General features: G+C 38.4%; 1 protein-coding gene across 2 annotated transcripts in view; it reads right to left on the minus strand.

The window, feature by feature from the left end:
• Positions 1-10,294, minus strand: part of LOC120082950 (DNA-directed RNA polymerase III subunit 1) — a 46,555-nt gene extending 36,261 nt beyond the window's left edge. Inside the window, exons 1-4 of one of the 2 annotated variants that reach the window (XM_039038390.1) lie at positions 9,744-10,291; positions 9,535-9,664; positions 4,869-5,018; positions 4,601-4,778 (exon numbers count right to left, since the gene is read on the minus strand). In XM_039038390.1, coding sequence (XP_038894318.1) covers positions 4,601-4,778; positions 4,869-5,018; positions 9,535-9,664; positions 9,744-9,817 — 532 coding nt within the window. In that variant the 5' untranslated portion in view covers positions 9,818-10,291. Of the gene's footprint in view, positions 1-4,600; positions 4,779-4,868; positions 5,019-9,534; positions 9,665-9,743 lie in introns of both variants that reach the window. The other variant, XM_039038391.1, reaches the window with a different exon arrangement.
• Between the last annotated feature and the right edge of the window lie 1,560 nt (positions 10,295-11,854).

Below are 11,854 nucleotides of genomic sequence, written 5' to 3' on the forward strand. Positions count from 1 at the left end.
CGCACCTTCGTAAGGGTCTCCGGTGATTGTGCGGCACTTGTTTCCGCCCTCGAACAAGTCAGCCAATCCAAATCCAAATAGCCAATGGCATAATGGGCGTTTCAAACAACCTCCGGGTTCTTCAGAAAAGGTTTTTAGAAAACGGGTTTAGAGGAAAAGGTTTTCGCAAACGTTTGAAAGCATGTGTAAACAATGAACATTAGTCATACAGCTAGAAAGCAATAAGCAACAACACAACTTTATAGCATACAACTCGCTAGTATGAGGATACGACGATTAGTTTTACCCCCATATAGTGCATTTTGAACAAAAATACATCTGTCATCCTTGCATATGGAAACGGGCGAGTGGTCACACATTAAGAAAAGTACATAGAAAGCAAACTACCTAGCAAAAGGAAATACATAAGATGAAAGCATAGTAAAAAGAGGTGGAGGCAGACATGCGGCCATGAGCAACACGCTCTGGACAAGCATGACCGGGTCCCCCACTCAATTGGTTGACGTTCTTGTCAACCGACTCTGCTCGAACTCAGCAAATTGTTGAGCAGTTGCCTTGAGGGACTTCTGCGCGCTCCCAACGAACTTCTCTGTCTGGAGGGCTTTCCACCTCTCCAGGAACTCTTCCCGGCTTGGTCCTGGTCTTCCAACTTCACTTCTCCCAGCAAGTCTTTCATTGACTTCTTCCTCTGTCATTCTCTTCGTCGTGCCAGTCGGACGGGTCACCACCCTACATCGCTCCTTAGCATGGTCGAGATGACAGGGTTTCAATCTACTTACGTGGATGACGGGATGAATCTCCATCCATAATGGTAACTGCACCCAATAAGAGGCTTTCCCAACCCTTTCGATGACTTCCACCGATCCTCTAAAGTTGCTCACGAGGCAACGTTCTCTTTGTCCTCGACTTCGAAAATGTCCTAGGCACATGTTTACCCGAACCTTGTCCCCGGGTAGGAACTCTCGGTTTCTAAGCTTCCTTCTTCTTCTTCTCCTCCTCTTTAGAGGCAGGGACTTGTGTGAACTATCCGGCTCGACAACACGACACTTCTCCAAGGCACATAGAATGTCTTAAAGGGCCTTCTCTTCCGTGGTTTCAACTGGCTCATGGGTAAGGGCCTTCTCCAACTAGAGGGCCGAGATCATCTTTATCCCTTTCGGTTGTTTAATCCCGACATGCACAACGATGAGCATGGACCCTGTGATCACTAAACATTTGGCGAGGGGTATCGGTATTACCTTATGTTCAAGCAAGAACTCCATCCCCAACACCACGTCAAAATCATCCATTTTAACGATCACGAAATCGGCAGGGTCACTCTAACCCCCCAACTTCACGACTGTTCTCTTCGCCATTCCTGTAATTGACAAGGCCACAGAGTTCACAGCTCTCATTTTACCTGCGCCTCCTTCCCAACGGAGATTCACCGTCTGGCTTCTATTTCGGACATAAAATTATGGGTAGCTCCCGAGTCGACCAAGATACTTTTGACCGATCTATGGTTGACCCAAGATCTGCGTACATCAGCCCGCCCCTTTGGGGCTCATTTGTTTCTACCGTATTCTTCTGGAGGGCAGCTAAAAATCTTAGGGCCTCGACTCGCAGGGTCTCATCTTCCACGACTTGTACATTCTCGTCCTCCACCTGAACAACTTTGCCTTTCCAGTCCGAGGCTAATGAGGCTTGAAAAGCATTAAAGGCTACTTGTTTCGAACGTTCGCTCGCCTTGTGTTGTCCTTTGCATATATAACAGGAAAGGGGCCGATAGAAATTCTGTTGATTCTGCCCCCGCCACGTATTTCCAGTTGTCTACTGAAGTGGTTTTTCATCCCCACCAGTGTCTCTCTCTCCCCCACTATTCCTCTATGGACTCGAACCGTTGCTCTTTCTCCCTCTATTAGGGGATCTCGAGTGTTACCTCATCTCTTAAGATTCATCGATTAAGTCGAACAATCGTTCAACAGCTTAAGCGGTTGGGAGATCCTGTATTCTCTGTTCATACAGTTTTGTCTTTGCCCACAGTTTCAGACCTTCGACAAAACAGAAAACTGTCTTTTTCGGACATATCTCTTTGTCCAACCAACCCAACAAATTGTTTCACATAGTCCCTAATGGTGCCAATATGTTTCAATTCCCGTAATTTACATCTTGCCAAAATCTCAACATTCTCGGGGAAGAACTGAGAACAAAACTCTTGTTTCAGTCTTTCCCACGTGTCGATGGTGCACCGACCCTCTTAGACGTCCATGAAACGGGACCTCCACCATAACTTGGCATCCTCTGCTAGATGCATCGTCGCTAGGGTGATCTTCACCTCTTCAGTCGCTGTGTTCGTAGCTCTGAAATACTGATCCATGTCAAAGATAAAATTTTCTAGCGTTTTCGCATCGCGAACCCCATAGAAAGACTTAGCTCGAGTACCTTTACTCTATTCAATTGGACTGCACCCCTAATTGGGGCTTGATTTCCACCCGCTCTCATGGTGAGGTTAACTCTTGCACTAATGTCCGCAATCTCTGCCCGGATGACATCAATGGTGGCTCAAAAGTCCTCGGACAATTCAGTCACAATCTGAATTATCGCTTTCTGCGAGTTGTCTAGTTTTTTGACACGCTCTTCCATAAGGGCAACAGAACCCGGCGAACCATCCCCATGCTCGAGAGGCCCACTTCTCGTAGCTTTTGCCTCTAGGGTTTCAACCTTGTCAACAATTCCCGGACGGGCATCCCGTCTAAACGGCCAGCCACCGCATCAATTTCATCGGTCTTTGTCAATGACTTCTTGTAAATGAGTTTTTAGGAACCGAACCTGATCAGGAACTTTCTATTAGATAGAGCATTTGCTCTTCTATCTCGACCAATCGGTCAACATGGGACTTGCCCAACTGCTTTGTAGCAAACATGATCACAGCTTCTCAAATCCGCAAGCCGACTTGGCTCTGATACCAACTGTCACAATTGCACCTTCGTAAGGGTCTCGAGGTGATTGTGCAACACTTGTTCTCACCCTCAAACAAGTCAGCCAATCCAAATACAAATAGCCAATGGCACAATGAGCGTTTCAAACAACCTCCACCCCCATTATTTAGAAAAGGTTTTAGAAAACGGGTTTAGAGGAAAAGGTTTTCGTAAACATTTGAAAGCATGTGTAAACAATGAACATTAGTCGTACAGCTAGAAAACAATAAGCAACAACACAACTTTATAGCATACAACTCACTAGTATGAAAATATGACAATTAGTCTTACCCCCATATACTGCATTCTGAACAAAATACATTTGTCACCCTTGCATATGGAAACGGGCGAGCGGTCACACACTAAGAAAAGTACGTAGAAAGCAAACTACCTAGCAAAAGGAAATACATAAGATGAAAGCATAGTAAAAAGAGGTGGAGGCGGACATGCGGCCATGGGCAACACGCCCTGGACAAGCATGACCATGACACCATGCATCAACTGCAAGGGAATGATTTTAGTGGTAACACGGTATAAGGTGTTTTACCAATATTCTACCCAAGTCTCTCATTTAATGTCTTGATTTCTTAGAAGCAAAGCATCCCAAGTATGTCTATATCAACAACGTCATACAGACAGCCATTGTGCTCTGCTTAAGATAAGTCCCTTGCGACTTGACTAGCTCTGGCAAGAATATACACATGAAAGCAGTGAAAGTGGTCTCGACAAAATACTCCATGTCTCCTTATTCCCTCTAATAAGGAAGCAATGTAGCTTCGGCTCCTCCTTTCAACACAGAAATTAGCCATCCCTTCCACCAATAGTAAATAGCAATGAAGTCCATAATAACAATTCCCAATAAATTCTCAACCCACTTTCACAAATGTAATTTGACTTCCATTATGTTCTCCATTATCTACTCACCAGTCTCCACATGCTTCCCAGATAGAGCTTTGATACCAATATTGATAAAACTCACGAAAGAAAGAAATTTGGGATTATGCAGATGTATGTAATCTCCTCACTTCCCAAGGTTTCCCATATCCATTTTTCTAATCTCTCATAACACTACTTATATCCTACCTTCCAAAAACATTCTCCAAGACCTTCACTTCCTAGCATAAGTTAGGCAAAGTGGAGATCTCTCAAGCCCAATCACGAGAGTCAGCATTGGTTTAGCCTAAATGACAAAGGAGAGAATTCAACAAGAAATTTAACCCAAAGGGTTTTATTATGTTTCAAGCAAGTAATACAAGAGACTACCCCTTTAAACAGAGCACAATTACAAGCCCTTTATGATGTGTAATTCAACAAAACTATAAGAACATATGAAAACAAAGTGAATTGCCAAAAATGAACACTACTGTTCCCAAAAATGAAAAACCACTGCATCATACAAGAACACATGAAAACAAAGTGAATTGCCCATTTTATAACCAGGTTCCCAATCATGCATGCACATTTGCAAAAGTTTTACAGTTGAAGATGAATTCCCTTGTCTTAAGACAATTTAGGTAACAAATAATAGAAGTATCTAAGGAGGAGAGAAGTCTGCGAAGTAGAGGTGAATAAATTATAAATAACATATAAATGGGAACAGCTCGAGTATACATCAAAATAAAAGATGAAACTGAAACCCAAACCATTTAAATATCCACATCTGGAGCACTTCGTGCTTTTATTGCCAGTTGTCAAGGTAGAACACTTCTTTATGATTTTTTTCACAAGATCAGACTTCCGCAGGGGTTCCAATTTAGGATTTCTTATCTTCCTCAAGAAATCTTTATAAAGCTTCTCTTCCAAAAGTATACGAGAACATGACTGTAAAGAAACTTCTAGACATGAGAAATAATGTTCCAAGAAAATACACACTAACTCAGGGAAAAAGCAAATAACTTGTCTGTTCAATACCTTGCAAATGCACTTTAGTATTTCCAATATTGTAGTAAAGTAACCAACATTAAAAACAGGGAGAGCGAGACTCAAGTATCCATAATGTCCTGGGCAGTCACCAAAATTGGCATGGCATGTAGTACATTTACAGCCCTTATTAGCAGGCCCCTGAAACACAATCCCAAGAGAAAAGGCAAACATTTAGTACAATATTTTTCTGGTAAAATAATAGGCAGAGAATGAAATATTCAATAGAGAAATTTGCATTCATGGCCCCAGCATCAACCAAAAACCTTTTAGGACAGATGATGGTAAGTTCAAGTTTTCTTTAAGAAGGACAGACTTCCATTAGTGAAAAAATGAAACAGTCAAAAGGTAGGAGGAAGATCAATCCCCCATTTAAGGTCTAAATTAATCAAAAAATTGTAATTATAAAAATCTCCATCGACATGGTTTGTTGGGCCGGTGGCAGGGGAGATGGGGTGGGAAGGGGGTGGGAAGGGGGTGGGAAGGGGGTCGGGAGAAGGGGGCGTCATAGAGTGATCCTGCTCTTCAAACTTCATTCAAGCCGATGTCTAGCTAAGATGATATCTGTCTCCAATTCAAACCCATGGGAAGAAATAGTGGCTTACCTTCCCTGCAAAAAAGATCATCAAAGAAGCCCAAAATTTCTGACTCAATAGCTGCCAGCTGGTTTATTAATTTAAATTCTCTCTGAGCATTCATCATCTCTTAAATAACTGATTTTCTCCTCTTCTGCAAGAAATCTATGGAAAAAAAAGCTTGTGTTCTCATCCCCTCCTTTTTTTTCCTTTTTTTTTCTATTTTTCTTTTCTTTTCTTTTCTTTTCTTTTCTTTTCTCTCTCTCTCTCTCTCTCTTTTTGATAAAGTTCCATACTTCCATTGAGAAAAAAAAAATGAAATAGTACAACTGTACAAGGGCATATAAAAAAACTATAACTTGCACTTCCTTTTTTTTGGATAGGAAACTATAGCTCACACTTTCAGTGTGTTCTCATCCCCTCCTTAAGCCAATGGACCTTTTAGACTTTTCTGAACCCTAAAAAAGTCTTTCTTTCTTTGCTTAAAATATTTGACATTCAAGGGACACTTCCAACGTCGAGCAGAAGCTTGCTCTACCCACATCATAAGATTCCTTTAAAGTTTAATAAATAATGAGAATCCTTTATTTTAAAAGACAGATTTCCTAGATTATCTGGCCTTGTTGATGATTTAGATGCATCGGTTTTCTCTTATCAGGATGTTGCCACACTTTCTTGTTATTTTATATTCTGATGACCTCTAAAAGATGATGAAATGGAGGACTTCCAAGAACTATTAGCAAGCCTATCTTCTTTTTTTCTCTCTATAAAAAGAACGACTTTAGTTGAGAAAAAATGAAAGAATAAATGGGCATAAAAAAAACAAGCTCGCAAAAAATGGGAGCTCCCTTTACAAGAAGGCACTCCAACATGCCTATAGTATAATTACACAAGATCTTCGAGATCGAAGCCCACAAAGAAACGTGAAAACAAACAAGAGACCAAACATCCAAAGGATCCTTATCCACTCCCCTAAACACTCTACTATTTTGCTCACCCCATAAAACCCGTAAATAACGCACACCCCCACACACCATAAAAAACGGCCTTTCTCCTCAAAAGACGGATTGAGGAGGAATTCCTCAACCATGTCACGTCTTTGTAACGAGTATACATCATCCCAAACATCTGGAAAAAAGAATCCCTAACACGACTCACATAATCACAGCGCCAGAGAATATAGTCTAAATTTTCCTCCACCTTTCGACACAGAATACAACAATAAGGCCCAGCCAGAGAATATTAGCAAGTCTATTTATGTAAGAAGAATGGAGTTAATTGGGTAATTGGGTAATATTCTAGATTAATTCCCTTTTTACCCCCACTTGTAATAAATTTCTATGAATAGGAGTCTTCCCCCTCATGTATGTACAATGAATAAATACTTTTTCCTTCAAGAGTTCTCAAGATTCATAGTCTACATCAAATTGCTACCAGAGCGCCTTCGTGAAAGGGCCTAATGGTCGTCAAGAACACCAACAAGAATCCCGATCTTCCTATCATAGATGCGGCAGCATCATCTCCTTCCCAAGTGATTGACCGCCGGCTATCCCTAGTAGATGACTCTTTGGGTGATGTGAAGGTTAGCCTTTTAGAAGTCCAAACTAATGTAGTTGGAATTTTTTTCAACCTTGGTCAGAATACAACGAGCTTTCGATCATCTCAGTCAATAAGTGGGTCGACTATCTACAACCCACCCCGCAACCAAGACCCAACCATTAATACCCTCCCAAGACCTCAAGATCAGGAAGGTAATAATTCCCATGTCCAAGAACGTGCTATTATCCTTTAAGAACGTCAAGGTATTCAACCACGTTTCCAAGAACATGCAATATTTGGCAAGATCTCCAAGATGGAAGAAGACAACCCAGAAAACAAAGACTTCCTGATATTCATCCTATTAATGCGGCCAGAAACCAAGAAGTTGAGCATTTCCATCCAAGAGTAGCCAATGTTGATTTGCCACACGTGAACTTCAACCAAGGTACAGGGGTCAAAATCAACTTCCAACACATCCCATGTGCCAACAACAAAACTTTCCTCTCAATCATTTTATTCAAATTCTTCGGATGATGAAATCATGGGCAACCAATTTCAAGATTATCAAATTCAATATCCCCATTTTCAAGAAACTTATCCAACTTATCATAATGATCAACAACATCACCCACCGTTTAGACATAATAACCAAGACTATCAAGATTGGCAAACCAAAATGTGAATCGTCAATCTTGGCACCAAGATTTGGATTACAGAATGAAAATTGATTTGCCTCATTACAATGGCTGAATGAACAATGAATTTTTTTGATTGGGTTAAGAATGTAGAGAGCTTCTTTAACTACATGAGAACACCCGAAGATAGAAAGGTCATGTTGGTTTCCTTTAAACTTCAAAATAGTGCTTCGGCTTGGTGGGATCAAGTGCAAAACAAAAGACAAATGTTTGGAAAACGGCCTATTCAGAGTTGGCCAAAAATGCTCCATGTGATGAAGAAAAGACTTGACGAACTTAATAGAAATTTTATGTCTTGGATTTACCTCTTTGATCATAATTTTTTTATTCAAGATGTAGGAGGTTAGATTGGTCATACTCCGTTGTACGAGTTTATATTATTTCTTGATTATTTAATTTTTTTCAAATAAAAAAAACTCAAGGACAAGTTTTCTTTTTGGAGGGGTAGAATGATGTAAGAAGAATGGGTTAATTGGGTAATTGGGTAATATTCTAGATTAATTCCCTTTTTACCCCCACTTGTAATAGAACTCTACAAATAGGAGCCTTCACCCTCATGTATATACAATGAATAATACTTTTTCCTTTCAAAATTCTCCAAGATTTGTAGTCTATATCACCTATCTTCAACTTTACTCTCAAATTTGGAAGACAGTTGCAGTTGACTTTGGTCTTTGAAGCCATTGGGATTATATTCAGTGAAGTCTTTATCTAATCATTTAAATTATTCACCTCCCATTGACAAACTTTTATATGCAGCTTTATGGAAGTCAGAGTCCCAGGAAAATATCCTTATTTGGATTATGGTCAATGGAAGCTTGAACACATCAAAGATTTTCTACAAAAGAAGCTTGCAAGCATTATTGCCATCGGAATGTCCTTTATGTTTCAAGGACAGAGAACGTCTCATTGCTCTTACTCTCAATGCTACTGAGTTTATTTTTCTTTTGATATCCATGAGTGTCCAAACCAACTTACGTACACCTCGACTAATCTCACAAGACAACCCACCTGTCCATACAACATTTGAGTATCAGGGAAACCCGTATGGTATTAAATCCTAGGTAGGTGGTCACCATGGATTGAACTCATGACCTCTAAACCCTTTAGCAAGGTCATGCCCCCATATTTACTGCTAGGCCAATCCACGATGGTTTGGTGCTGGTTTAATTTATTTCATTTGTACTATCTCAAGTGGGTCTTTTCCAACCGTTTTGGAGCCATCTCTCAGATTGAAAGTGCATTTAGTGTGGACCAATGCAGTTAAAGGTCTATTGTCTTCATTATGGAACAAAAGAAATCAACCCATTTTCCAAGATTTCCCCCAACCCTTTCTAGGGCATCTAAAGCATATAGAAATTGATTTTCATTCTACATAGATCTATATTAGACAATATCAAACGATTATCCCATACTTTTGCCAATGCACTCTCTATCTTGGGCTAGATAACTTCATTTTCTTTGTGGTAAGATGGGCGTTTTTAATCCTCGTTCCTCGTCTTGAGAGGGAGCATTAGTGTATATAATTTTTTTTTAAAGAAACAAATTTTATTGATGTATGAAATCTACAAAAAGGGACCGGAGAATTACAAAACATTTCCCCATTAGTGTATATAATTAATTGTCTTCGTCGTGAATACCAACTAGATTCAGTCGGTAGTTTGTAATTATAATTGATAAAGCCTGGAAGCTTATTTTCCAAGGTTGTATGAAGAGTGCATTAATCGTGAATGAAATTGAATTTCCTCTCCGGTGTTTTACAACCGTGATAGTAAATAGCAAAGCAAGAAAAAACTACGGTCAATGAGCATGAACCTTCAATCCCCCATGAGAATATAAGAATCGTACCATTCGAGGATCCAACAAGCCGCCATCGATAGGTTTTCGAGTAGTATCATAATATAAACCTTTGTACACCTGAACTTCAGCCATTTTGCTAATTTCAGATCCGGAGAAGGTAGTGAACTGCATGCTCTTGCTGCAGTAAGAGCAAACAAACAAAAATAGACAATCAGAGACTAGTAAAAACAGCTTCTTAATACACAAAGGAAACTTACATTTTACGAGGCCCAACATCCTCAATGTATGGTTGTTTAGTAAACACCAGACCTTCCGCTTGTGCTCTATTCATCTCCGATCAATGAAGAACACAACAACAAGTAGAAAAAAAACAACTAAAAGATTTGAGGAGTCCGGCGGTAAAACGCAGACCCCTGAAGCGTTGTAACTGCGTCCTTCCCCAGTCTCGCCGTCATTCAAATTACTTGAAGAAACTACGCGCAGAATACTTAACGAAGAGACTGGTGGAGCAGCGATGGAGAGTGGAAAAGAGTTTGAATAACAGAGACGGTAGTGAAGGACCAGAGAACTGGCGGGGCATCAGAATGAAGAACCACGAAAGAGAGTGAGCACTGAGCCGAATAAACCAAAGAAAATAGCGACGAGTAACGGTATTGTAGAATGAGCCCTAGGTGGGGATAGTCGGTTTGGCCAACCGGTAACTGGTCGAACCGGACCGGATCGATGACTGTGTTGCCAGCGCTGAGACGGCGGTCTCGCTAGGACCCTGCCGGCGGCGCCGGAGAGAGAGGCGTGAACGAGGGCGGAGGATAGGCAAATTCCCTCCTTTGGAAAAAGAATATTCAGTGTTATATTTAATTAAAACCTTAAACTTTCGTAAATATTTATATCTGACTATTGATTTCTTCAACTAATATGGCGTAAAACTTATAATTTGAATCAATTAAACTCATAAAAGTTTTTCATAAATCAATCAATTTAAACCATTCATTACAATTGTATTTGAAAATCATTCATGCATTAGTTCTCAAACGTGTATAACTTTCTTCAAATGTCAATTTAACAAAATGGACATTAGAGTAAATGTATGGACAATTTTCAAAGAAATTTTTTCTAAAAGTCTAAATTAATTCCTTCATGAACGTTTATAGGTTTAATTGATATAATAATAAGTTCCAACCGAGATTTTTTTAAATGAAAAGTAATTGATGGTGTAAATTACTACATTTACAAAAGTTTAGGGTTTAAATTGATGTAACTCTTAAAGTTATGAGTATTAATTAATTTTTTTTCATTTATTTCAAAAATATATTTTATATATTGTATCAAAATATATATCTTTTTAGTACAATTGGGATAGAAAAATTCAAATCACATAGCTCGTAGTTCTTAATATGTTTGTATGCCAGTTGAGTTATGTTAGCTTTGGCTATATATATATTTTGTATACAACTACATACTTTTGGAGTTAATTTTTAGGTTGATATTAAACAAGTCATTCAACTTTAACAGAGTTTTCAATAGGTTCTTGAACTTTTAATTTTGTGTCTAATAAGTTTTTAATGTTCAAAACTGTATAATAAGTTATAAGTTTGTTATTTTGTATCTAAAGAAGCCTTTAAATTTTCAATTTTATGTCTAATAAATTTTTAACTTTTAAAATTGTGTAATAAGTTATGAAATTTTGATTTTGTATCTAAATAAGCCTTTAAACTTTCAATTTTATGTCTAATAAGTTTTGACATATTTGATTAGCATCGCCCACCCTACATATTGTATATAATTTTTTTTAAAAAAAAAAAATCATGAATCTCTTGGGCACATAATTGAAAATTTAATGTTTATTAGATACAAAATTTAAATTTAAGTTTAATACATTTGTTGATTTTATGAAATGTTGAAATATGAATTGATTTTTTAGGTAACAAAATTGAAAGTTCAGGATCTATTGATATTCTCAAAGTTCAGGAATCTATTAAACACAAAAATTGACAATTTAAATACCTATTAAAAACTTTAAGGTTTAAGGTCACGTTAGACACAAGCATGAAACTATGAAACTTCATGATCTAAATAAAAGTAACATTTTTATTTTTTTTACAAAATACACTTTTGATCCATGAAATTTAAATTTAGGGTGTGTTCATGGAAATGAGCTGAAATGGGAATGAAATCAATTGAAATCATAATTTGCATTTGTGTTGTTTACCTTGGAGTTGTTTGGAATCAAAATCATATTGTTAGTGGGTTTGTGTTTACTTCCATTTGGCATTGAATGAAATATAAAGAATTACCCGACTATCCTTTTAAAATTAAAGCAAGTAATTTTAAAATATAGATAACATGTTAAACTTCTCTTCCTTTCATT

The sequence above is a fragment of the Benincasa hispida genome, chromosome 8, assembly GCF_009727055.1.
Source record: "Benincasa hispida cultivar B227 chromosome 8, ASM972705v1, whole genome shotgun sequence".
NCBI classification, from domain to species: Eukaryota; Viridiplantae; Streptophyta; class Magnoliopsida; order Cucurbitales; family Cucurbitaceae; genus Benincasa; species Benincasa hispida.